The 27,328-nt window shown below is 43.8% G+C and overlaps 2 protein-coding genes across 17 annotated transcripts in view; one reads left to right on the forward strand and one right to left on the reverse strand.

Annotated features, from left to right (window-relative positions):
• The window catches only part of MYH10 (myosin heavy chain 10), a 145,250-nt gene that overhangs the window by 106,204 nt on the left and 11,718 nt on the right, over positions 1-27,328 (forward strand). For all 14 annotated transcript variants that reach the window (XM_014864117.3, XM_014864114.3, XM_014864113.3 and 11 more), the window contains 15 exons: positions 2,736-2,844; positions 2,939-3,070; positions 3,979-4,185; positions 7,518-7,655; positions 8,122-8,245; positions 9,708-9,879; positions 10,977-11,189; positions 14,532-14,676; positions 16,137-16,343; positions 18,847-18,951; positions 20,665-20,817; positions 21,251-21,499; positions 21,787-21,999; positions 23,758-23,970; positions 25,127-25,288. In XM_014864117.3, the coding sequence (XP_014719603.3) occupies positions 2,736-2,844; positions 2,939-3,070; positions 3,979-4,185; positions 7,518-7,655; positions 8,122-8,245; positions 9,708-9,879; positions 10,977-11,189; positions 14,532-14,676; positions 16,137-16,343; positions 18,847-18,951; positions 20,665-20,817; positions 21,251-21,499; positions 21,787-21,999; positions 23,758-23,970; positions 25,127-25,288 (2,542 nt within the window). The remainder of the gene's footprint in view (positions 1-2,735; positions 2,845-2,938; positions 3,071-3,978; positions 4,186-7,517; positions 7,656-8,121; positions 8,246-9,707; positions 9,880-10,976; positions 11,190-14,531; positions 14,677-16,136; positions 16,344-18,846; positions 18,952-20,664; positions 20,818-21,250; positions 21,500-21,786; positions 22,000-23,757; positions 23,971-25,126; positions 25,289-27,328) is intronic.
• The window catches only part of NDEL1 (nudE neurodevelopment protein 1 like 1), an 85,182-nt gene continuing 67,732 nt past the window's right edge, over positions 9,879-27,328 (reverse strand). For 2 of the 3 annotated variants that reach the window (XM_070482350.1, XM_044745266.2), the window contains exons 9-10: positions 17,884-17,996; positions 11,188-11,329 (exon numbers count right to left, since the gene is read on the reverse strand). In XM_070482350.1, the coding sequence (XP_070338451.1) occupies positions 11,211-11,329; positions 17,884-17,996 (232 nt within the window). In that variant the 3' untranslated portion in view covers positions 11,188-11,210. Of the gene's footprint in view, positions 10,019-11,187; positions 11,330-17,883; positions 17,997-27,328 lie in introns of those variants that run through there. The other variant, XM_044745267.2, reaches the window with a different exon arrangement.

Below are 27,328 nucleotides of genomic sequence, written 5' to 3' on the forward strand. Positions count from 1 at the left end.
CAAGAAGGAGCAAAAGACTTGGGTTTTTATATCTTATTGCTTAAAGCATGTGGAAATAATAAAGTGAAGCTGCTATAACAAACACCATTGTCACCATATCCATCAGATCACAGAGTGCCTGAGGGAGCATAAAGAGTGAGCACAGCCGTGTGCCTTCCTAACTTCCCAGAGATCGTAAAAATTTTACAACTGCCAGAAACCTACAAGGTCAGAAGTGCATGAAATGAAGTATATAAATTTGTGAGGGTGTGCAGCTTTTTTAGTGATGTCTAAACCCTGCAGATTTTTCATCAAGACTGATAACCAAACCCAAAGATATTACACTCACGTTTTCTCATCTTAAGGACTTGAAACTAACACAGCTGTGTAATCTGCTCTATGAGTCACCCTGGCTATGCCATTTGGGGCCCCTTCACCTCAGTATTTTCATCACACTTTGTATATGGTGGGATGGGACTTAAAAGTAGGATACATCAATAAAAGAAGACATCCTATTCAAAAGAACCGGATTATAACACGGAAAAAAGGCAGAGGAGTGCTTACAATAGTCCAAAAGATAGAGATCTCTGTGGAAATCCATGACCTTGTGCTTGAAGCGCCCTGGAAGACATTGGGATGCGCATAAAAAGAGGTAAGAAACAGAAGTGACTTTAAACACTTGTGCCTCCTAGACACTTGAAGACAGGATGGTGTGCTTCCGATGCGGGTCACTGAAGTGCCCAGTGAAGGCAGCCAGGATGTGCCTGATGCATAATAGGGACTCAGGAAATATCAGTTGATTTATAATCAGTTGACTGTTGTGAGGAAAGAAGACCAGCTGCCTCGTTCAACTAAACAGAGTTACTGGCATGTTCTTGACTCATCGTTCTGACAGCCTTATCTCCCAGCGGGCCAAGGATGCAACTAGAGCAACGGTTTTTAATGAGAAGATTGGGAGAACTTTTACAGCATTCTTGAAAGAGGTTGTAAGAATTGGAAGGCAGCTTCTTTACAGTTTCAAAAGCATATTTGAAACTGTTGTATTTGTAGTAGAAACTATTAAAATTAACACTTGCCAAACTTTCTTGCCTGGTAGGAATAAATTAGAAGGAAGAAGGCTTGGTAGGAAGCAAAAATAAAGCCAGTTACAAAGCAGTGGGCTCCAGGAAATTTCTAACCAGCAAGCAGGAATTAGTTGGCGAGACGCAAGTTCTAGGATTCCTGCAAGGAAGTGTATAGTCAAAGAAGCAGAAGGGTGAAAAACAGTCATTTGTGTTCTAAAACTACCTCTTTCAGGTCTTTTCTTAAGACACTACCACATGAATTCTGATACCAGTCTTTGCTGGAATGAAGGAATATCTATCTATCTAAGGAATAAAATATCTATATTTTTACTATCTTTTCCATCTCCTTCAGTTGCTTCTCTTTCCCAAGAGAATCACATGGGTACTCCTGCAAACAGTTACAAAAGATCAAGAGAAATGATCTCAGAGATGGAAGTGCCCAGGTGTTCACTCATTCATTCACTCAGCAAACATTTTGGGGAGGGCTTGAGTGTATTGTTCACTTGATTGTATACTGGCACCACAAAAATAACTGCTCCTAAGGAGCTCAGAGTCTAGTTGGGAATATTGCCGCCTAAGTAGATAATTAGAGTGGAGCATAAGTCCAATGACAGAGAGATACAAAGGAGACTCCAAGGTCATTCTGGAGGATTTCATTGTTCTGAAATCCAGGGGATCAGAATGTTCCAATAGTGGGTGGTCCACAGAGGTGTGCGATAGAGAAGGCAAAATGGATTTGGCTGAGGAAAAAGCTGCTAACTTCAGAGTCCACGGAACCCTTTATCAATATCTAAAATGCAGTTTCAGTAGTGATAAGGTAGGAACCAGATTGCTAGACATCAGGGAGTGAGGTAATGGGAACATTTGCTGTGGATCCTGAAAGTGTGGTAGTGAGTAGAAAAAGATAAATTGTATACTAAAAGGAATGGTAGGTCAGTGAACTTTGGGTTTTGGGGTCATTTTGGGCAAGAGAGGTGGTAAGGATTTCAGAAAAGGAGCCCTGTTCCTGAAGGAGAGTGAGAAATTGAAAATATTAGAGTAAAGATATTCAGGAAGTGGGCCTTGAGCCACGTGGAGGGACTGAGAAGGCAGCATGGTGTAGTGGGAAAAGCCCAGACACGGTAATGAGGAGACCAGGGTTCACGAAGTATCTCCATGTCCTGGAGGAAAGTCTCTTGGCTTCTCTGAGCTGTCATCTGTAAACGAGAGGCATTGACATGATCATCTCCAGGCCTGTTCCAGCTTCAGAGTGCTGCACAGTGTTAGGCAAAGTGGGGGGAGGGAGGAGAAAAATTAACTTAGAAACGGGGAGGAATGCTGCTTCTGTGACAGATCAAAGCTACTAAAGGAGCCATAACGAACACCAGCAAAGAGAAGATGAAGCACCTTCTTTCACACTGAAAGCAGGAGGTTTATTCCTACCCGAGCGTGCATGCACTTACGTGCACATGGGTAAATGGCAGGAGAATGTTTAGGGCAGCACCTCCGAAGAAAGTACGGGTATCTGTGACAGATGCTTGAGGTCGGCTGAGCAGGCCCAGGAGCTGGTGTGGACTCAAGCAGGCAGTCCCACTTCCTCGAGCATTTGTCCCGAGCACTTGATGGGTGTCTGCCTTCAGAAAGTCTTCTTATGACAACAGCTATTAAAACATGTTTTTCTTTAAATAGTAAGTTTTTCTTACTGTTTTTCAGGGCCTTTGCCAAGAAGCAGCAACAACTCAGTGCCTTAAAGGTCTTGCAGCGGAACTGTGCTGCGTATCTGAAGCTACGGCACTGGCAGTGGTGGCGAGTCTTCACCAAGGTGGGCTTCCTGTGCTTCCTCGGGAATAGCGCTGTGGATCGGTGAGAAGCCACAGGAAGGAGACGTGAAGGTAAACTGTTTGGTTTTGTCATAGGTGAAGCCACTCCTACAAGTCACTCGCCAAGAGGAAGAACTTCAGGCCAAAGATGAAGAGCTGTTGAAGGTGAAGGAGAAGCAGACAAAGGTGGAAGGGGAGCTCGAGGAGATGGAGAGGAAGCACCAGCAGGTACGTGCGCTGGCTTCGTAAAGTCTCACCTGGTCCTGAATCAGTGTGAGCGCTCCCGTTGACAGGGACTCACACGTTTAATTATGAAGAAATGAGCATACTTACCACATCATCGATTTTATGTGTATGTTTCACTCGTTTCCAAAGCATAGACGTTTGAGAATAGAGGTGGCAGATACATTAGGCCACGCGTTTGCTTTTATGTGAACTAAAGTCAATCTTCCCTCTTGCATTTTTGCCTTTGTCATCCTTTGGACACGCAGGTGACCATTTTTGCTATCAGGCACGTGTTTAACAGCTGTTTTCGATCACACTCCCAATATTATCACCTTCTTGTGACTGCTCATGAGGAAAACAGAAAAAAAGAAGGATGAGATAGTACAAGGCCACGACCTGCCTCTTCTCCAGCAGCAGGGGTCCTGAATCAGTGTCCCTTTCCTAGGCGGTTCTGCTTCCCAGGCAAAGCAGAGGCTCAGGAAGTATTTGTTTAGGAGAAAAATAGAGTTGTAGTGGTCAAAGCCAAAAATATTAACAATAAAGGCTAAGAATATCACTTGATACCGGACAACTTTGGTGTCACCGTGAACTTTATAACCTTTGAATATTTTCCCTCTCCTATTTTTCTGTCTCTTTGTAAATTACCTTAATAGAGGCATGGGAGTTCTTAAAATAGCAGGAATTAATATGTGTTATTCAGGATGACTTGAGACAACAGAAACAACCAAAATGTTTTCATCTAGCTTATTTTGCTCTAGCTGAAGACATATTTAAAAGTGTTGCCAGGGATGTTATGTCTTTAACTCTCAGTTTCTTCGGTGATGTGCACTGACTGTTGAAATCACGGTGACTCTATCTTGTGGATACACTGAGGGCAATTCCCAGTACTAGACACTTTATTATGATTGCAGCTTTTAGAGGAGAAGAATATCCTTGCAGAGCAACTACAAGCAGAGACTGAGCTCTTTGCTGAAGCAGAAGAGATGAGAGCAAGACTTGCTGCTAAAAAGCAGGAATTAGAAGAGATTCTCCATGACTTGGAGTCTAGAGTTGAAGAAGAAGAAGAAAGAAACCAAATTCTCCAAAATGAAAAGAAAAAAATGCAAGCACATATTCAGGTATCCATGATAGTTTTTATTTAAAAGTATATTTTGGGGGGCCAGCCCGGTGGCGTAGTGGTTAAGTGCGCACGTTCCTCTTTAGCAGCCTGGGGTTCGCTGGTTTGGATCCCGGGTGCAGACATGGCACCGCTTGGCACGCCATGCTGTGGTAGGCATCCCACATACAAAGTAGAGGAAGATGGGCACGGATGTTAGCCCAGGGCCAGTCTTCCTCAGCGAAAAGAGGAGGATTGGCAGCAGTTAGCTCAGGGCTAATCTTCCTCAAAAAAAAAATTATATTTTGGATTTTCCAAGTAGATCTGTTGAAGACATAGAAGCTATGGGTTTGGATTCTTGTGTTCATTGAGGAACAAAAGGAATCTAAGTTATAAGTACCTACCCTTAAAAGATGACCATCATTCGAAGCACACATGTAATAGATTTTCTTCGAACATGTGTTTGTTATTTTGAATAGGAATCTTTTTTATGTTCTGATGTGGCATTTTACAGTATGCAAAGTGATTCAAAGTAGAATCACATCCCAGGATCTGTGGCACTCTGTAAGGGACCTAATTTGTTCTTTGTGTTGTCATTATAATTCTGCTCCATTCATTAGATAGGCATCTACTAGGTGGTTTGGTTCATAAGAAATGCTCAGCACTGACACAGGAGGTGGCCAGGAATCAGAACGGAACACTCAGCCCTTCCTGGTAGTCACTTTCTTATTGAGATACAAGCTGTCCTCACATGAAGCACGGCTGTTTACGCGGTTGCATACACAGACACATGAAACTGATGGTGGTTATTCGGTCTGTACCCCAGGACACCTCCTTTTCCCCTTGTCTCCCAGCCACAGCCTATCTAACGTGCTCTTGAGTGCTCAGGGCTTCTGTATCTGCCACCATTGCTTTATACCACTACCAAACTTCCTTTCTTCCATGTCTCTCCCTTAATTTTTTCTCACCCGATAGCTTATCCTTGCAAAGCACAGACAATTCAGATATTTCTTAAAACCACAAAAGATGTCATATTATTTCCTTGGAAAACACCCCGTATGATAAATCATCCGGACACTTTCCATTCTTCCACACAAACAGCTTTCCAGTATCCTGTAACAGGTTAGCAGGGTAGGTTTGCAGATGGGTTTACGAAAGCTGTAAAAAGTGCGCTGTAATCCAGCAGTTCTAGTTCTAGGACTTTTTTCTAAGCATAGATCCATGGAAGCCATTTAATTATCTCACAATAGGGGATTGTTAAACCATGGTAATACTATACAATTACAAACAAAAAGCTACTTATTTTCATGGGTATTCAGAATATATTAATAAAGACAGTTGCAAAAGAGTATACACAATAAGATCTAATTAAAAATATTTATGGGAGCCAGCCCAGTGGCATAGTGGTTTAAGTTTGCGCACTCCACTTTGGTGGCCTGGGCTTCACTGCTTCAGATCCTGGGCACGGACCTACACACCGCTCAGCAAGCCATGCTCTGGCAGCATCCCACATAGAAGAACTAGAAGGACTTACAACTAGAATACACAACTTACACTAGAATATTGGGGAGCTAAGAAAAAGAGGAAGATTGGCAACAGATGTTAGCCCTGGGCCAATCTTCTTCACCAAAAAGGATTAAAAATATACATATATTTATGTAACTTATAAATTTAGCTGTGTGATTTTATATGGGAGTATTTAGAAGATCCAGAGTAATATTCACCAGTGACAGTGAGTTCTCCCTGCCGGTATTATCAACAGTCTTGATTGTGTTTTCTCTTTGGTTAAGAGCATGTGTGTACTTCAGTATAACGTTTCACTCAGGTAGGGGAAGGACACCCAAAGTCATCTCTAGTCTCCCCAACCTATTTTCTTTATGCTCCAAATTTTCACAGCTTCACAATCAATGCGCGCCTTTCTCTCCTCTACTTTGAAAGCAAATCTGTCCTGGAGGGACAGGGTTGGTTTGTTTTGTTTTGCTTTTTCAATACTTTTTCTCTTCTCATTCTTTACTAGACTCTTTTAAACTTCTCGTTTTTTGCACTGTTTTATCTAATTTACTTTCTCCTTTTTGTGACATGTAAATTCGTTCAAACACATTCTGAAAGTATTTATGGTAATATTCAGTATTGGTTTTTTTTCCTCTTGTGGAGTATCAGAGAGTCCGTATTAACTGTGGCCCTTGGGAAGTCATCCTCGTTGGTCTTTATCTTTTTTTTTTTTTTTTGCCTGTGAGGCTTTGAGGGATTTCTTGTCTGTACCCCTTTCAACCAAAACTACTAGAGCTGTTTTTGGTTTTGTTTTGCTTTTAAGGGTAATTTTCTGATTACGGTATTAATGAATGAATATTATAGAAAACCTAGAGAATGCAAAATAGCATTTATAGTCTCTCCCACCTGTCAACTCCATTACCTCTGTTATTGTTTCTTGCCTATATTTCTAAACAGACACATATGGATTCATTTATTAATTGAAATTATACTGAACATACGGTCATGTCCACTGCTTTTGTCACCTTAGGCATGTGCAGTACAGGGATGCAATTAACAAAATACAGACTGTGGGAAACTCTAGGGCAAATGACCTGTGTTGGTTTTTGTTTTTTTTTTTTTTTTGACAAACAAATGGTGAGAGAGGGAGGAGAAAGAAATAGAGAGGAATCTAGAGATTAAAGTCTGGGAGTCTTAAGAGGCTTATCAGTCAGTCACTGTGTGTGAACCTGATTTAGATTCCGATTGGAACAAACAAATGTATTTTTAAGTGGACTTTATCTTTTAGGGATGCAGCCTGAAGGTTTTACAGATGAAATGTGATATTTGGGATTTGCTTCAAAATAACACAAGGGGAGGAGGGAGAAGGTGGGGTAAATTAAGTGCGTGTTTGATGTAGTTCTATATTACTCATATTTCCTTGTGTTAGTAATTATTATTCCAAAATATGAATTTTAATTAGTTATTCTATTTTTAAAAATACCAACTTTTAATTACCAAGACTTTTCCATGTTCATAGTTCCTCAATATTATAAATAACACTTTACTATTACTTTTTTTAACATAAATCACATCTGTGATTATTTCCTGAAATTGCTGGTTTAAAAGAAATGCTTGTTTTCAAAGCTTACTGCACTTTGCTACGTTGGATTCCAGAAGGATTAATCCAGTTTGTACTTTAACCTGAAGTCTGATACGAATGTCTGTTTCACATAACTGCATTTCATATTTTAAAAAAGATCCTTGCCATTTTGAAACTTAAAACTTGGTATTTCATTTTAATATGCACTCCTTTGATTATTAACATGTGGTGGAATTTTGTGGAGAAAGTGAGGAGATTGACTCTGTGATCTTCTTCACAAGGACCTTGAAGAGCAACTGGATGAGGAAGAAGGAGCTCGCCAGAAACTGCAGCTGGAAAAGGTGACAGCAGAGGCTAAAATCAAGAAGATGGAAGAGGAGATTCTGCTTCTCGAGGACCAAAATTCCAAATTTATCAAAGTAAGAGAATATTTCTATTCAAAGGTTGATGATAGACTATGAACAATACTTTCGTGGATGCACTCACTGAAGGTGGCTTCAAACGGGAAAAGCTCAGGTTCATTTACGTCATTTTCTCTCTGTCTCTGCCTGTATAGATTTCTAAAGACGGAAACTATGTAATTTTTTAACTCCACCAAATAGCCTTATAATCCTTTAGGTATTTACCCCGCACATTTTGTACACGTTGATCACTCATTGATGCCTTGTTCCCATCTGTGCATCAGTTCCTTCAGCCTCTTGTGGGACCCTGATGGCTGGGCCACGCTCTGGAGGTCGGCCCCAGGATCAGGGAGCCTTCTGGCCTTTTTGGAGCACACCGTCTGTTGGGGGAGGCAGTGCCAGTGTTACTTGTTTTCTAAGTAGTACCAAACCCCAGTTGTTATTTTGAATACCTTTTCTGAAGCAATCAACTTTGTCCTTTCAGGAAAAGAAACTCATGGAAGATCGCATTGCTGAGTGTTCCTCTCAGCTGGCTGAAGAGGAAGAAAAGGCAAAAAACTTGGCCAAAATCAGGAATAAGCAAGAAGTGATGATCTCTGATTTAGAAGGTTAGTGTCTCGGGTTAGAGAAATTTAGGACTAGGACATGCGAGTGTTCAGATTGAACTGAAATCACAACGTGCAATAATAGAAAATGTACATGGTGATTACTAATCAGTTTGGGTTCCATTATTAAAATGTCTATTATAAGTTATTATCATAACTTATTATTACAAGTTATAATACTTGTCTAGTCACCAAGTATTTATGATGGAGTGGCGCTAAATTATCTTTTAAACTTTTACTTTTTCAAGTTGGGCCTGTGGTAGAAATCCATTGCCCTTTGGTGGACATAGAATCTAATTTAAGTTTGAGTCGTACAGGCCATTGGACTTGGTGTGTGTTTAATCTGAAACTGCATTAAGTTGCCCAGGTCTCACTTCACAGAGGGACCGCCTCTGACATAACTGCAGGGACAGGAGAAGCTGCTGAGGAGACCATGTCTCACATGATGGCAAAAGTAATGTCGGGAAATCCTAGGATTTTTGCAAAATGAATCACCACTTTCTCCAAAAGAAATAGGAAAGGAGAGTAGGAGTTGGGAAGAGCATATAAAACCTCTCCTCTGTCCAGCCGCTAGAGACTGGTGTTGACACTGAGGAAGGAAGAGCATGGCTCAGGATGCCCTGGTCTCGAGAAAGTGTGAACAGCACCTGCGGGGCATGACCACCTTTCCTAATGCGTTGCTTCTGTAATGGGGAGAAAATGAGTGGTTTTACGCAAATCTTTAGGGTTTTGTTGTCCTTGTTGTTGTTGTTTAGTATAAACAAAAGAGGGGATGCCAGTATGAAACTGTTTCACAAACCATTTGTACCAGTGTACACTGCTGTGCGGGAGGTGGCAGACAGCAGGTGTCGACGTGGCTGTTTTTTCTCCCTTTTTGATCGGGCTGTGCTACTCAGTCTCATCTTCTCAGCATATTGGTTCCCGCTGGAGAACACAACGGCACACAGGTCGTGGTGTTGTGAGGAAAGCATTTGAATGGAAAGGATCATGGCGTTAATTAAGGGGTGACTGCAGAATTTTAGAGGGGAGGGCGGAGAAGATGCATGACCTTCTGCCCGCCCTCTGTCAAACCAGGGATTCCCAGTGAAGGGGTGGGGGATGGGCAGTTACAAACACTGCCCTAGCCTCTGCTGAGCCCCTCTCCAAACCTGGGCACAGCGATGGGGGTGGCATGAGAGGGTTCCAGGTCACTTCAACTCTAACAGCGTGGGCTCACTTCTTATGAAAGGACATCCTTAGAACCCACCCAATTTCTTCCTTAAAATCCATCTTCCCACTAATTTATCTCACCTTCAGTTTGGTCTTAATGGTTTCAAATGACTGAGCTGTTGGCACAGTGTTATCAAGGCAGTGACATGCTTTTGAATAAAATGGCTTATTTTCAACTTTAATCAATTTATATTTTGAATTTATTCACATGGTGTCATTCACCGTGTTGAAGAGCTTCTTGTATCTTGCCTTAAAGAACGCTTAAAGAAGGAAGAGAAGACTCGTCAGGAACTGGAAAAAGCCAAAAGAAAACTTGATGGTGAAACAACTGACCTGCAGGACCAGATCGCTGAGCTCCAGGCACAGATCGACGAGCTCAAGATCCAGTTGGCCAAGAAGGAGGAGGAGCTGCAGGGCGCTCTGGCCAGGTCTGCCATCACTGCAAAGGCCTTTGGACTGAAGTTACTGTGGGGTTTATTTTCAACAGAATGTCTCATGTCTAGGAGCAGACAAAAACCCCAGGAGAGTGACACGTAGTTTACTTGTTGTTAGGTCTAACATAAGAACCTGAAAAACCCAGAAGTACAAAATTTATGTTAGGGTTGCAAGAAAATCTCATACACCGTTCTCAGTATTTATGCTTAAAATCATTAGTCGTATCATGAGATCCTTGGAAATTCACACCAGAGCAAATTATTTTACCATATCAAATGTTTGTACATTACAGATTAATTTCAGTATATTTTAGAAGTTTAGAGAAAATCACTTTAACATGGTCTTAGGACTTAGAGTTTAATTTATAATTGATTACAATCAAGAAAATCTTGTAACAGAAATGTTTCTCTGTCCTCTCTCACTGTTAGTCTTACTTCAGCCAGATTTTCTGCTTTTTCACTTGTAGAGGAGAGCTAGAATCTAGAATTAAGGTTCTCCACCACTTGCTATCATGTCTATCAGCTTTCCTTCCCTCACCTCAAACATCCCAACTATTCCCAGTCAGAAGAATCTACCAACATTAAACCATGCACATGAGCAGAAAGATGCGCTAGAGGAAAGATGACGTGTAAAGTAGAAGGTGTGAAGGTGGCAGGTCTCTTTTTTCTACTGTGTTCTGAGAACTTTGAATTTGCTGCTTCACTGTAGGCTGATACCAATTTGATAGACTAGACTGCCACCTTGAGCAGTTTCCTAATTATAATAACATTTTACTTGAGGGAATTTTTTAATATTCTAATCGTTAAAGTGAGATTGTCCTACCTTTTAACGGAGAATTTTAGCCCTTCACAATGGGCTGGATTCTGATTCTAGCTCTGCTGCTGCCAGCTTTGGGGCCTGCACGTCAGTTTCCTGTGTCCATCCCTGCCTGCCCAGCAGGCCCTGGGCAGCCGCTCCAGCCTCGTGCCACGAGCAGAGGGATGTGTAACTGGGGTCTCCTGTGGATAGGTCCGCAGGGGCTGGTTCACCTGGGAAACAGTGCATCTGTGCGCCAGATCTCAGTGCTTCTTGCACCTGGGTCTTTTAACAGGGGTGATGACGAGACACTCCATAAGAATAATGCACTTAAAGTTGTGCGAGAGCTACAAGCCCAAATCGCTGAACTCCAGGAAGACTTTGAATCTGAGAAGGCTTCCCGGAACAAGGCAGAAAAGCAGAAAAGGGACTTGAGTGAGGAACTGGAAGCTCTGAAAACAGAGCTGGAGGACACTCTGGACACCACCGCAGCTCAGCAGGAACTCCGGTGAGTGAGGGAGGCAGCGCATCACCTGGTGTCTGCTGAGCTCTCCCACGAGGTCTGGCGGGAATGCTGTGGATGTGCTTGCTCTCTTTGTGAGATGGTATGTTTTTCTTTATGTTGTCCTTCTGAGTATCCTCTCTCTCCTGGAATTAATAGCAGGTGAAACGATAACAAAATAGTAGTTTGTTTCTTATAGAAACAAACCAGCTTACAGGTAGAAAGCGCACGGGCGGGGGGATGGACCAACAGACTGAGGTGCAGGGTGAGATGTGATCTTTTAGAAAAGCCACAGTCAGTGATGGATGTCTAAGGGAAAGACAGAGGACAGATACACACATAGAGAGGGCTGGAAAGATTTATACAGAGACTATGTAAGAGAGATAGAGAGGACCAGAGGGATAGATGGGACAGGCACAGAAATAGGGGGAGATATCTGGTGGTCAGGCATCTGCTGGTAGCACCAATTGGTATGAACATGGTAGGCAAACATGAGAAGGGAGGTACACATTCACAGAGATGAAGAGAAAGGTGAATACAGGTACTCAGACAAAGGTGTGTGTTGGGCAGAGTCATATGCTGTCACAGATGAACCAGCAGCCAAGGGTAGGCAAAAAGAAAGTGACAAGCACAGGTGAGCACAGCCAGAGAAGATCCACATGTTGAAACCTTAGCATGTCAGCCCACAGAAGTCACAGGAGAGCTATAGGAACGAGCCGGTGGGCAGACGGGCTGACCTGCGGCTCCTGCTGGCATATAGATATACTTGTCATATAAGTCGCTGAGTTGTGATCTCCCAGATTGCTGTCTTGGCCTCTTCCTGACCATCTTCTCCCTCCTCAAGACTCAAGTTGCCAGGCACATGAGGCCTGCCCCAGGAATCCCCAGGCTGCCTTGGCTGGTAGATTTGACTGGCTGCATGCATGCGTGCACACACACACACACGCACACACACAGCGCCCTGCCAGCTGTTCCACCATGTGCGTGATGGGAAGAGTACCCATCACTCTGGGAAGGCGGCTAAGATAAGGCCTAAAATAAAACCAGGATAGAAGGAATCATTTATGAAGACAGATGTGGCCAGAGAGGTAGGAAAGGACCTGGAGCAACCAGGAGGGAAGTGTGTTGTGGTGAAAGCCAGTGGTGCTCTTGCCTGGAGGACAAGGGTGTGCTCATCTGGGTGCCTGGACCTGGAGAGAATGACATCACCCAGTCTGCAGAGCAGGCCCTCTGAGCCGTGAGACTGAGGTCAGATTGTGGGTGTCAGGGGAGCGCTCAGTGGTGAAGAAACGGAGGTAATGAGCCTAATATTGTGGCCAGGACTTTGCCCATGAATATGTAAGGTCACAGCAGCAGTACGGGGGTGTGTCCCCAGAGAGAGCCCGTCCCAGCCAGGCAGGGTTGGAGGCTTCCCACTCCACTGCAGCAGAGGAACTCTGCTTTTAGCAGTTTAAAGTCCTGGCGTTCTCTTTGGAAGATGTGCTTTTTAAAAATCTGGAAACTATTAAAGTAGACTTTGTTGAAATACCCATTCTCAGCTGGTCTTTTGACTACAATAGGGAAAAGGGCTCTGATCATTTCCTCCACTCAATTCTTGCAAAAAAAACAAAGTACAAATGATATGTGCATATTTATTAAAGCCATGGCTATGCTCAAATATAGCCCTATTGATTCTGTTTTGTGAAGAATTTCAATTGCCTGCAGCTCAGATGTGTTAGCCTTCTCCACTGGGTCTTCCCTAGTTGTGTATCACGTGATTGGTATAAAAGTAACTGTCCTCAGCAAATCAAATACTCTCCAGCAGACTTGGCACTTGAACTCTCTTCAGGACTTATGGTAAAAGACTAAAGGAAATTGGGTGGTTTAGCCTGGAGGAGGAAAGGTGAAGGGCTCTGCTGACTGTTGGTTTCAAGCAGAGATTAGGAACAAAACTATTCACCCAAAAGACAGTGCATCAACAGCAGGAGAAATGTCGTTGCTGTCTGATAAAGCGCTGACCCCCAGGGCGAACTGAAAGAATCTCGAGGGAGTTCCTCAGTCTCGTTGGGCTGACGCTGGGATCCCGGCATCCTCAACCACCTCCACCATCTAGCCCTTCCTCTGCAAGGAAGATTGCAGAGCACAGGCCAGACCAGTGCGTGTCTTTCATCTCTAGTGAACTTGGGGCTGGGTAGGCTGGGCCAGAAAGAATCGTTAGTGATTCCTTATGTCTGGCTACCCGCAACCGCAGAGCGAGCAGCCCCTCTTCTCCTGGCAAAGCTGGTCTCAGCCCTCCAGATCTCACCACTCCACTGGTAGAGAGGAAAGCGTGCCCACACAGGAATAAGCATATAGGTCACTGTTCTAACTGGTTATGTGTTTTAAAGTATAAAACAAGCTTGCCAGAGTTATGCTTCAGGATTATTGTAAAGTTATAGCTACTTAAACTCTTGAGGTCACTACTGCTCTTAGCAGGTGTGGTATTTACCCTACTGGTTTCAGTCTTTATCAAGCTATATGCTTAAATTAAAGATGGCTCAGATCGACAAATTTAGAGTGACTTGTCGTGGGGGTGAAGTCTCTTCTAGTTGGTAAAATAACTTTGGTTTTTCAAGTTACCCTATATATGTCATAGCAAATTATAAAAATATTTGAAAGCCATGTAAAGATATTTAATACTAATGTGATCTTCATACCCTAAATGTAGGTTAGATAAAACCTCAGCTTGCCTCAGGACGTTCAAAGTGTATGGTCTTATACCTGCTGTGTTCTCATATCTAACTCTAGAAACCCTTTCTGAACCAGGAATGCCACCCTTCAGCCTGCCTTCTCATTTTCCTGCTCCTCCTCCCAAGCTTAAACCATTTTCTGATAGAGTTTGGGGAGGATGTTAGTTGATTGCAACTGTTTCACATGAGTGACGAGAAAGAGTCCTGCTTTTGTCAGGTGCAGTGTCCTAATTTGTTTGGCCTTTACGGCCCCTTAGCTTTCGAAAGCATCTTCAGGATTTACCCTTTTCCAGTTTTATTGAAATGTCTGCTGGTGCTGTAGTAGGCGGTTTGGCATCTTGTGTTAACCAGTTCCTGACCTACGGTACAACCAGACTGCCCAGAAAGGTTTGAAGACCCTAAGGGATGTTACACTGTGTCTCGATTAGAAGTCGATGTGGAATGGGAGTTAACGCTGGTTCTGGAAGGATTCCCCATATCACAATAATGGATGCACTAGCCTATTGGATAGTAGCACATCTCATAATTATCAAAGGAGTTGATGTAATATTTAAAACAAAAGCAGCACTTAAAAAAAGTGCTCTTAATTTAATCAGTCGACTAATTCTGAGCTGCTTTCTCTAAAAATATCTTTCTCTAGGACAAAACGTGAACAGGAAGTGGCAGAGCTGAAGAAGGCTCTCGAGGAAGAAACTAAGAACCATGAAGCTCAAATCCAGGACATGAGACAAAGACATGCAACAGCCCTGGAAGAGCTCTCGGAGCAACTGGAACAGGCCAAGAGGGTAAGGGAAGCCCTGCCGCTCGTCCATGTCTTGGAGGAAATCAGCCATCAGACAGACTTCCATCCTACTCCACCCTTCTGTCCAGTCAGTGCTGATTAATTCCTAGCCTTTGTGCAACACTGGTGGACTGATGGGGACGCATAACTCACAGGTGGCTGCTTTCTAAAGCACACGGCTCGCCTAAAAGAGCCGTAGGCCCTTGACTTTTTTTTTTTTTTTAAAGAACTGGGTGGATCCAGCTACCATCTCAAATGACATATTCCTCCCAGTGTCTCCTTGCACTGTCATCTTTCTCCTGATGACTTAACTCAAAAACTAGAATAGTTTGAAGTCATTCTCTCACTTGTCTGCTGCCCGTAAGTCACCAGGTCCTGCTGATGGTCCCTCTCAAATATTCCTTATCCTCCTCTCTGCTTCTCATCCCTCCCTGCCTCTGATCTGTCTCAAGCCACCATGCACATTATTGCCATTCATTTCATTGTTCTCTCTCCTGTATCTCGTATATCTCGCCTTTCCATCCTGATAAAACTCAATTTCATACACCCTCTCATTCAAACCATCTTCCTCGGCAGACAAGTCTTTTCCTCATTATTTCCCATAGTCATCTCTTCCTTCATGCGTTTTGCTCTTGTTCTGATTTCCCCATCTTTCTCCTCTCTGTCTGCCTGTCCATATGCCACATTTTAATTTATACAACAGCATTAACATTTGTTGTACATTTACACTAGTATGTGTCAGTCACTGTGCTAAGTTCTCTAGAGGCAGTGCCTTCTTTAACCTTTATTACAACCCTATCGGTTATTCTCTATCATTCTCATTACAAGAATGAGCAAACTGAGGCCCAGCAGCGTGAGGAAATTAAGCCAGGGTCACACAGCTAGTAAGTGGAAAGGCAGGTGGACGCCCCGCAGTCTGGCCCCAGAGCCGCATGTAACCCGATTGCACTGCCTGGAAAGCCCATCCTGAGTCCCATGTCATCCCCGAGGCGGTGCCTGCAGAGCTCCATCCTGATGTGCTCACCCTGGCACCAACATACCATGCTTACTCATGTTACGTACTGCCTCTCTGTTATTCAGATGTGTCCCTGTGTTCATCCTTCCCAGCAACCAGATTTTCAGCTCCTTATTTTTAAAAAAAGCACACTTTTTTAAAAACAAAACGTGTTTTGTACAAAGGGTGACATGAATGCACGATTCCCTTTGGACAGGGTGCACTTGGTTCCTCGCCCTCACCCTGCACTGACAAGGATAAAAAAGCGCACGGTGCAGTGAGTGCCTCGATATCCACACCCACTGCCCCCAGCAGTGTGTACAGCTGTGTTCCTTCTGTAGAAATCTTCCTGCTCAAAGAACAACAACTTCCTGCTCCAAGTGTCGGGCACAATTCTACAGATAGAAAAAGCAGTGCCTTTTATGGAGTATTATAAAAATCCTAGTAAATTCTTCCCTTCCATCTCCTAGTTCAAAGCAAACCTGGAGAAGAACAAGCAGGGCCTGGAGACAGACAACAAGGAGCTGGCATGTGAGGTGAAGGTGCTGCAGCAGGTCAAGGCGGAGTCTGAGCACAAGAGGAAGAAACTCGATGCCCAGGTCCAGGAGCTGCACGCCAAGGTCTCGGAAGGAGACAGACTCAGGGTGGAGCTGGCCGAGAAAGCCAATAAGTTACAGGTAAGCCTGGAAACCTTTACTCTGGACAGATCCCGCAGTGGCATGCCCATGGTTTACCCATGTTATCCTTCTGTGGCCGTAAGAGACTCAGGCCTAATGTGCTGTTAATTACCTGACAATTACCATCACAAGTAAGTATGTCCAATCTCAGGTCCCTAGTGTATATTACTTTGATTAAGTCAAATAGTATTTATTTTAAGAATATTACAACATGAATTGGCCTTAAACCTAATAAATTCCACAATGAATTGTGGGTATAGTTCTTTGAATGATTTTAAGCACAACTTCAATTTCTCCATCAGTCTAGACAATAAGAGAACAGGAACAATGAGCAAAAAAAATTACACCTAGTATTGGTGAAGATTTGTGAAAACTAGATTTTTTTATACACTGCTGGTTGAAGTATAAATTAATACTGCCTTTTCTAGAGGACATTTTGACATCACAAGCCTCAAAAATAAGAATACCCTTGGACCCAGTAAATTCATGTCTAGTAATTTATCTTAGGGAAATAATTAAGGATGTGTACACACAGATTCAACTTTAAGAATGTTCGTTGCATAAGTGTGTATAAAAGAATATAATTGGAAATAACTTTAATGTCCAAGAATAGACTTCCATGCAACCAGTAAAACAATACAGTAGATGAGTATTTGTGAGAAGAGATGTACATTGTGTATTGCTGTGCTGAAAAAAATTAGAGGACTGTGTTACGTCAGAGACCTGAGACCACCCCATGGTTCAGGGCTCCCCTAGGAAGACTCCCAGGTCTCAGCATGTAGTCCTGCTCACGGCCACAACCTGTCGCAGTGAGAGGATACAGGAAAAGTCAGTAAAGGGAAAGGGTGCCTGCGGGAGGCCCTGAGGAGATGGGCACAAGCTCCCAGCAGTCCTGTCCCAGGGCAGCCCCACGGGGTGCACTTGATTCCTCCGCAGTGGGCAGTGACAGCAGTGGGAAGTGCTGTCTGCCGGGGAAGCTCACAGACTCAGTGCCCAGGGATTTCGCTGGGGGCTGGTCACGTAGGCACCCCCTGCCTCACAGGTACCGACATTCCACATTCCCAGAAGGAAAGCAGGTGTTGAGCAGAAACTAGTGTGTACACAGTTTCAGCACAGTGAGTCATTTTATTATCTAGGGAATGGTAGGAGCCCTCCTGAGATCTAAGTTCCCAGACACCAGCCAAGGGCCAACATCCTTTCTAAGGAGAGCAGTCTCAGGCCTCCTCTCTTAACTCTTTTCTGCACATGTGTGTACTGAAATAGTGTGTGTGTGTGTGTGTAGGCACGTGCACATGCATGCTCTCACAAATCCAGAAAGATATTCCTAAAGGAGATGTTAGGAACAGCGTTATTAACTGTGTGTGGTGGGGAGGGGAGGTAGGTGACATTCACGAAGCACCTGTGCTGCCCCGGGCGTACGTCAGGCTCCTTGGGTATGTTCTCCCATGTAATCTTCACACCCACCCGGGTGAGTCTGGTGGATGAGGAATGCGAGGCTCCAAGAAGCTAAAAGGTAGCTTGCCTCCATCTGGCAACTTACCTGGCAGTTTACCGAGCCAGGGTCGAAGGCAGGACGTCCCTCTTGAGTCCGGAGCCCTTCTCCACCACACTGTTGCCAAGACTGATGAAGTGTGGGCTCTCTGAAGGATGTTGCTAAAACGAGTAAAAGTAAAAATGTCATTAACTTGTGTCACATGTCTAGATACGTCCTCCTTATGCCTTTGCTAACGTGACTAGAGGACAAACAAGAATGAAGGGTGCCCTACTGTCCCTCCGGAGTCCCTCCACTTCTTTCTAGTACCCACTGTGCTCACAAGAAATTGCAAAAGGTTTTATGCCGTGGGGATTTGGGGGAAGGAAGATATTTTAGAGCCATCATTAATTGAGGAGGAAGAAGAAAAAAGTATTTTTACCACATTATTCATAAAATCTGACCATAAGAAATAGTTTAATATTCATGATGAATATGTAATACCAGATTTTTTAAAGCTAGAACTATGAATACTAGGATTTAAACTTCTTTGAATGTGTGTAATAAAGTTTGCAAGTTCTGTAAGAATATGAATGATACTTGTCCCCTCAAAGCATATGGTCAATGCATTTTAGTGTGGAAAAGGATCAAAACAAAACACCTGCTGATCAGGAAGCCTGTTCGTGTGGGCTCGCTGTCAGTCTTCCAGAGGATTTGGTATAATTTTTGTCTCTTCATGATGAGAAATAAGACAGTAAACCAAAGTTAGGAGAAGCCCCCTCTGCGTGTGGGCTCTGCCTGACGAGCCTCCCGGCCCTCTCTAGGCAGAGACTGCTCAGTTGTCTGAGCCTGCTCGCTGGGGCGCTCTTGGGAGGCAATGGACTCTTGGAGAAGCTTCTTAACTGAGTTTAAGGCAGTTTCACGTTCACCCCCTCCTCCCCAAATACTGCTCTATCTGTGGGCATTTAAGACTGGTGATTCTGGACCCTTTTTATCTGCTTACTGTTGAATTTAATCTTTTACTTCTTGCAGAATGAATTGGATAATGTTTCAACTCTTCTGGAAGAAGCAGAGAAGAAGGGTATTAAATTTGCTAAGGATGCAGCTGGTCTTGAGTCTCAACTACAGGACACACAGGTATGGGGGGGCGCAAGTGAGGGGCCTTTAATAGTAACTCTGCCATTTCTATAATCTGTAAGTTGGTGAAACATGCAGTCCCAGAAGCGCCTTCTTATCACCTCTTTCTGATTCTGTGCTGTACTCTTTTTTGGAACCATCTTGCTCTACGACTGGTCTCCGTCCTCAGGAAGTCTCCTCTGACTCGGTATCTCTATGCAGAGTCCCTGGGTCCTGTGGCGGGCAGGCGTGTGGGCGGCCTGGGAGCTGCTCTTGCTGGAACTGACAGGCGCTGCCTGGGAGGTCGTTCACCAAGCGGCGGTCCTATTGCTCTCGTGTGCTTCTGGCCATTTTAAATAAGATTGTTTTGTTGTGGTGGAAAGGTCATTACACTGTCATAAAAGAAACAGTCCATTTCATGAAAGAGTGGGTTGAAGATTGCTTATCATACTGTCCAGACTTGTGTCAAATCATTTCTTAGGGATGTTGTTAAGTCAGAAGTTAGGTTAATGACTTTGATGATATGAAAATAATGTAGCACTTTTTTCTTGCAGTTTTACATCTTTTTTATTAAATTTGCAAACTTTATATAAGTATTTGTTTATTTGCCAGGTTGTGGGCTAGGTGCTGGGGATACAGGGGTAAAATTCTCAGACAAAAAGAAAGTGGAATAATGAGGCAGTTGGGCACAAGTTCAGTGTAATTGGGGCTCACACTGTGAGCACATCCTAGTTAGTAAGACTAAAGAAAGAGACGGGGCAGACCACAGAAAGCTCTATATGTGCCTTTGAAAATTGTCAAGTCTCAAAGCAAGGGAGTCTCAAAGCATTTAGAAAAATCAATCTGGCAGATAGTATAAAGGACAAACAATTGAGAGTGCCCAATACTGGAGGTGATCCTAGTGAGAAATGCCAAGTGCCGAGGGCCAGAGGAGTGGAGAGGAAGGGATGCTAGAAGTGGTGAGATGTAGGAGATATAAGAAGGAGCGGCAAGGGGCCGGCCCTGGGGCCGAGTGGTTAAGTTCGCACGCTCCGCTTCTGCGGCCCAGGGTTTTGCTGGTTTGGGTCCTGGCCGCGGACATGGCACCGCTCATCAGGCCACGTTGAAGCGGCATCCCACATGCCACAGCTGGAACGACCCACAACTAAAAATACACAACTATGTACCAGGGGGCTTTGGGGAGAAAAAGGAAAAATAAAATCTTTTAAAAAAAAAAAGGAGAGGCGCTCGAACCACTCGCAGGTCCCTGGCCCGGGCCCCTGGGTGGATAGTGGCTGGTGCTGCCATACCTCCATCTTCCATGACCGAGTTTAAATCAGTATTTGTGTTAAGAGCTTTTATAAAATTATCATGTATGATGGGGCCAGCCCGGTGGCGCAGCTTCGGCAGCCCAGGGTTCACCAGTTCAGATCCTGGGTGCAGACATGGCACCACTTGGCAAGCTATGCTGTGGTGGGCGTCCCACATATAAAGTAGAGACAGATGGGCACGGATGTTAGCTCAGGGCCAGTCTTCCTCAGCAAAAAGAGGAAGATTGGCGGCAGATGTTAGCTCAGGGCTAATCTTCCTCAAAAAAAGAAATTATCATGTGTGTTTTTAAATCATTTCTGTCTATTAATGTCAGTGGGTATTTCTCATATAGTGAGGCTCTCTTTTTTATGACATGAACTTGTTTTTAATAGAGGCATTCCTGTTTTGGTGATTAATGTAATGACCTTTTATAAAAATAAACAGGAGCTTCTTCAGGAGGAGACACGCCAGAAACTGAACCTGAGCGGTCGGATTCGGCAGCTAGAAGAGGAGAAGAACAGTCTGCAGGAGCAGCAGGAAGAGGAGGAGGAGGCCAGGAAGAACTTGGAAAAACAAGTGTTGGCCCTGCAGTCCCAGGTGTGTGTGTCCTCTTAGGAAGCTGTGGTGGCCTAGATGGGTGTATTTAGCAGCTAATGTCCCTGCTCCGCTGGATTGTTTCAGTCCATTTGGGACAGTTAATTAGGTTGTACTAAATTAAGCCCGTTAAGTATTTTTCCCTTGACCCAGCCAAAAGCTGATACTATGCTGGTCCTAATGTCGGACGCATTTAAAACGAAGATATAGGACTGTGTCACCTATGTAAGGGTTCAACCCAATCATCATGTTATAGATTATTAACTAAGAAATTGTTACAATCTAAGATTCATTTGTTTAAAATCACATAGTATTGATTTATAATACTATTTCTTCTCTCAAAATAATTAAATACAAGTTTTTTCTTTATTCTTTAAATGTAAAAGCCAACTGGGTTCTTTAATACTGATCTTTTTTTTCTTTACATAAAACCTAGTTGACCGATACCAAGAAGAAAGTAGATGATGACTTGGGAACAATTGAAAGTTTGGAGGAAGCCAAAAAGAAGCTTCTTAAAGACGTGGAGGCCTTGAGCCAGCGCCTGGAGGAAAAGGCTTTGGCCTATGACAAGCTGGAGAAGACCAAGAACCGCCTCCAGCAGGAGCTGGACGACCTGATGGTCGACCTGGACCATCAGCGCCAGATCGTCTCCAACTTGGAGAAGAAGCAGAAGAAGTTCGATCAGGTGGGTTCTCAACATTCCTGTCTCCCAGACTCCAGGACCAGTGCCACACGTTGTTTCCTTCTGGCAAAGCTCTCGCTTTTGTTGTTTTGATTTAAAATAATCTTTCCTTATTTAAAAGTAGTACATATTTATAGCAAAATTGTAAAAAGTCGAAAAGCTAAAAGGAATTAAAGAACACCCATAATCTCATAGTAGTATTCTTAGCAATAAGTCAGACACGTAGTGAATGAGACAAGTTTATGTTGCTAAAAATCGTTTTTAATATTTCCTGCTGCCATTCCATATAGCTGTTAGCAGAAGAAAAGAACATCTCTGCTCGCTATGCGGAAGAACGAGACCGTGCTGAAGCAGAGGCCAGAGAGAAGGAAACCAAGGCCTTGTCCCTGGCCCGGGCCCTGGAGGAGGCCCTGGAGGCCAAAGAAGAGTTTGAGAGGCAGAACAAGCAGCTGCGGGCAGACATGGAGGACTTGATGAGCTCCAAGGATGACGTGGGGAAGAATGTGCGTGTCCCTGGGGACGGGTGCCTTCAGAAGGGGAGCAGGCGGCTCCTCAGGAGTGCCTGAAGGACCTGGGGATGCCTAGCCCACCAGCGAAGTAGTCTAGGAGTGTCTTGGCTTGTGTGTAAATGGGGGATTAAAGTCTTCTGGGACAAGCTGTCAGGTTTTCCGCGGTCTGTTCTCGGCTATCTGTGCCGGAGCTGGGCTTGGAGTTCTTGTAGCAGCACTGACAGTGGTGAAGCTTTGTTTATTCTTGTCACTTTCACGGGTCCGCTCTGTCCTAACCTGCATCCTGGCAAGGGACCTTTAAAGAAAAGATTTCGTTGTTCCTGAGTCACACGTAGTTAGCAAACACAAGTACCACAAGGTCCCCTCAGATGAGGGGTCGTGGGATCTGTCTCCAGCACGGAGTGGGGAACCTGGAGAGGAGCTAGGTGGGGGCTGCAGCTCTGTCTGACCTGGGTCTTCCCACTGAGGCCTCATTGTTTTCTCTGAAGGCTTCAAGCACTTTGGGGGCTTATTCACAGTCTGGAAGTTTCTGTGACACTGTTCATCCTTCCACTGCACACATCTTCCACAAGGCCTGCAATGACTTTCATTACCCTATGCCTCTCCTTTAGTATATTGAGATGTTGAGGGTAGTGAAACAAGCCCAGGCCTGGAGTCAAAGATGAGGTTCGGGGCTGGGCTCTTCCACCAGCTTCCATTCTGCCCAGGGGAAGCCACCTCACCTCTCCAAGCCTGTTTCCTCACCTGTCGTATGGACATTATATTTGCATAAAGCTACTGCAGATGCGCTTTGAAAAGCATAAAGTCTCATTTTCATAGACTGTAGGCCCTCTGGCCACATCATTAGGGAAGGAGGTCTGTCCTACCTTCCTGCTGGGTCTCCTACAACCTAGTGCCCAGGGGAACAGCTTCATGGACAAGAAGGGGCCACCTAGAGGAGAAACGGCCCTGGTTGCATAGTAAAATGCAGAGCGGAGAACTCCACAGGTGATTCCATTTTCTTGTTCCTATATTAGTTTTCTCTAGAATAATCAAGTCACACATTCATTCCATGAACATTTCTTTGTGCCTATGAAGTACCAGACATTGCTAACAAACACAGGTCCTCCTGTGTCATACGTCTCCTCCTGCTCACCTGAGAGAACTGACATGGCCATGAACCCCAAAGAGGGTACCTAATAGCACCCACACATGCCTGCCTGAGGGTTGCCATGGAGATCAAATGAGACTTGAGGTGGAAGTGCTCAGCACAGTGCTTGGCACAGAGAACTGGGTAAATGTTTCTGGTGGGGATCTTTGTCCAGACAAAGGCCTGGCCTCCTTTTAGCTGCACCCTGCAGGCCTAACACACCTTAATGTTTACAAATTTACACATGTGCGTTTTCAGTACGAACCTTCTTTTCCACAGCAAGAAAGGATGTACTGTAGTACCTATTACACACAGACGGCAGGCAAATGGCCAATCAACAGACAAGTTCCTCTGACTCCATGCTCTTTTCATTGTTCTTAATGATTGCAGAGCACATGTGAGTAAGGAAATCAATACTGTCATTTAAATGGCATACTCAGAATGAGGACCAGCAGCGGCCATAGAGGGGAAGGGAAGGATGTGTGTGATGTGTCAGGAGGCTGGCCCAGGGCTGACCAGAGGGGCCAGTATGCTGTGTGCAGGCCTATGAAACAGGAAGACTGCTGTTCTTGCTCGTGCCTCTGCCAAAGGTCAACTCTTTCCTGATGCTTCCTGTGGTTTAGGTTCATGAACTTGAAAAATCCAAACGAGCCCTAGAGCAGCAAGTGGAGGAAATGAGGACCCAGCTGGAGGAGCTGGAAGATGAACTCCAGGCTACAGAAGATGCCAAGCTTCGCCTGGAGGTCAACATGCAGGCCATGAAGGCCCAGTTTGAGAGGGACCTGCAAACCAGAGATGAGCAGAATGAGGAAAAGAAGCGGCTGCTGGTTAAACAGGTAGGTCGAAGGAAGTGTGGCCTCCGGAACAAGAACTTGCTCGTTCTGAAAGCTCAGCTTTGAGTCAATATCCTTTTCGTTCACATTAGAACACATTATCTGGAGTAAAATTAATTTATTTGGTCAGTTGATAATTTTATTCTTGAAAATTTAATATAATTGGTTTTGATTTCCTATTTCGCAGACAATATGATTGCTGCTTACAGCCAGGAGACTTACCATCAATTAAAAATCCCTCAGTGGAATCTCAAAGGAATATGTAGTTAGGTTCAAGTTCTGTGAGTCTTAAAACTGTGGGTACAGGAAAGAATCAGTGTGCACCTGACAAGGTGATTCAGCATATTTCTGAAGTTCACATCACATGTCCTCATTAAACCTTTCTTTAAAGGAAAATAAACAGATATTTACATTTTTTTATTTTAAAAAATTGCTAGGCACTTATGATTTGTATACTTTTATGGATGTGTGTTAAACTTGTAATTTAAAAGTTTGCTTTAAAAATTAATTATGGGTGTTTTCACAGTTCCTTGGAGTTCATAGTATCAAGTCTTAGATCTGGGATATATTTAATTTTGTTTTATTTCCTTACTTTTATTCCACTAGTATATATTATATTAGTCACTTATTGCTAGAGAGCAGATTACCTCAAACTTAGTGACTTAAAACAACACTAAAAGCTCACAGTTCCTGTGGGTCGAACTGCTGACTTGGCTCAGCGGCTGCACCATCTGAAGGCCTGACTGGGGCTGGAGGATCCACATCCAAGCTGCCTCCCCCAGATGGTGCTGGCCCGAGACCTCAGCACCTCCCTGTGGGCCTCTCCACAGGCTGCTTGAGTGTCCCCAGAGGAAACTTCCCCAAGAAGCTGTCTCATGTCTTTGAGTTTTGTTGTACCACCTAGACTATGAGCTTGCGATCAGGGACTCTCCCTCTACATTCCCTCGTAGCGGTCAGTGGAAGTGGTTTGTGCCACGTGGTGGTGTTTAAAGATCTCTTTGAACAAAATTCAGCTACTGTGGTTTTCTGTTAACAACTGCGCAGTAACAGAGAGCACCTCTACAGAGTAGCCAGAGCCCTCATGACAGGCTGTCTGTTCTCTGGGAGGAGAGAGAACATACTAGGGTATGACCAGGCATAACCTAGTACCATCCATCAGGTGCGGGAACTCGAGGCGGAGCTGGAGGACGAGCGGAAACAGCGGGCACTTGCTGTTGCTTCAAAGAAGAAAATGGAAATAGACCTGAAGGACCTGGAAGCTCAAATTGAGGCTGCAAACAAAGCTAGGGATGAGGTGATCAAGCAGCTTCGCAAACTTCAGGTATGTGCAGCCAGACATCAGTCTCTGCTGGTGTCATCTGGCCCTACTGAGATCAAGCACGATGTGACTGGTGAAACTGGGGAGAAAAGCTCTGTGCAGGGCCCAGCCTGTCATCCTACCACCGATCTCAGGGCTGAGCCACCACCACACCAGAGAGCACAGTGGGGCTGTCCCTTTGGCTGTGGGTTGGGGCAGCAGGCCATAAAGACAGCACGTGTACCTCCACTGTCTACAGGATGCGCTTGGCTCCACTTAGCGAAACCTCGACAGAGCTGGGGTGGGGTCACCCGGGTGGAGCATCCACCAGGGAGCATGCTCTTGAGGCTCTGAACAGCCTCTGGTGATGCTTAACTAAACATGCAGCCACCTCTGGGTCACCTGAGAGGAACGTGGCACCTCCTTTAGTTCTGTGAGTCTGATTTAATCATCACATTTGCTGATTTAATCACCACAGAGAGGGCAGGTAGTGGGCCCTCTCATATACTACTGATGGGAGCATAAATAGGCACAGCTTCTCTGGGGGGACGTTTGTCAGTTATGACAAAAGCTTTAGGAAATTTCCATTCCTTTGACTTTGGTGATTCCACATCTTGAGACTTTATTCTAACAATATAAAGATGAGAAGAAATAGTTGTATACAGAGATCATAACTTAAGTGTTATTTATGCGAGCAAACACGGAAACAACCTAAATGTAAGTGGACTGCCAGCCATTTACATGATGGGGATTATGCAGTGACAGCAGGGCTTGAATGAATAAAGGAAAGTACAGTGTAGGGCAACTCGGTTTGTAACTGTACACGTCTGTGCACAGATTTTTGTATACAGACATGTAGACGTGCATACTTAGAAAAAAGTTTAGAAGGAAAAGTCATCTATGGATAATAGATTTATGAGTAACTTATTTGCTTCCATAAAGTCAGTTTAAAAAACTAAATACAAAGATTTTTGTTTTGACTAGCTAATTGCAAGGGTTATTAAGCTAATTACAAAGAATATAGATTACATTACTATGATTTTATTTAACAGCTTTCTTGAAATGTAATTCATAGACAATACAGTTCATCTATTTAAAGTGTTTTCAGTGTTTTTGTATATTCGTAGGGTTGTACAACCATCACCACTAACTAACTTTGGACACTTTGGTTCCCCCTAAAAGAAACCCTGTCCCCATTAGCTGTCACTCCCCATTCCCCGCTATCTCTGCCACATCTAGCACCAATCAACCACTAACTTGTGTCTCCGTGGAGTTGCCTATGCTGGACATTTCATATAAATGGATTAATACAATATATGGTCTTTTGTGACTGGCTTTTTTCACTTAACATAATGTTTTCAAGATTCATTCATGGTGTAGCATGAATAAGTACTTCATTCCTTTTTATTAGCAAATACTATTCCATTTTATGGCTATAGCACATTTTATTAATCCATGCACCATGGATTTATTAATCCATGTTGATGAACATTTGGGTTATTTCCTCTTTTTGACTACTATGAATAATGTTGCTATAAACATTCACATATATTTGTGTAGACATGTGCTTTCCAATTTTCTTGCGTATATACCTATCAATAGAATTGCTAGGTTATATGATAACTGTTTAACTTTGTGGAACTGCCCAACCTTTGCACAGCAACTGTACTGTTTACATTCCCACCAGCTATGCATGAGGGTTCCAATTTGTCTACATCCTCCCCAGCACTTGCTATTGTCCATCTTTTAATTAGAGCCATCCCAGTGGGTATGAAGTGGTATCTCATTGTAGTTTTGATTTGCATTTCCCTAATGACTAAGGATATCGAACATCTTTTCACGTGGTTATTGGCCATTATCTTGTTTGGAAAAAGTGTCTTTCATTCCTCTGCTCATCTTTTTAATTGAGTTGTCTATGAACAACTTTTTATTGAATTGCACCAGTTCTGTATATATTCTGGATATGAGTTTCTTATGAGATACATGATCTCCAGATATTTTCTTCCATTTTCTAGGTTGTCTGTTCACTTACTTGATGGTATTGTTTGCAGCACAAATGTTTTT

This window comes from Equus asinus, chromosome 13 (assembly GCF_041296235.1).
Source record: "Equus asinus isolate D_3611 breed Donkey chromosome 13, EquAss-T2T_v2, whole genome shotgun sequence".
In the NCBI taxonomy this organism is placed as follows: Eukaryota; Metazoa; Chordata; class Mammalia; order Perissodactyla; family Equidae; genus Equus; species Equus asinus.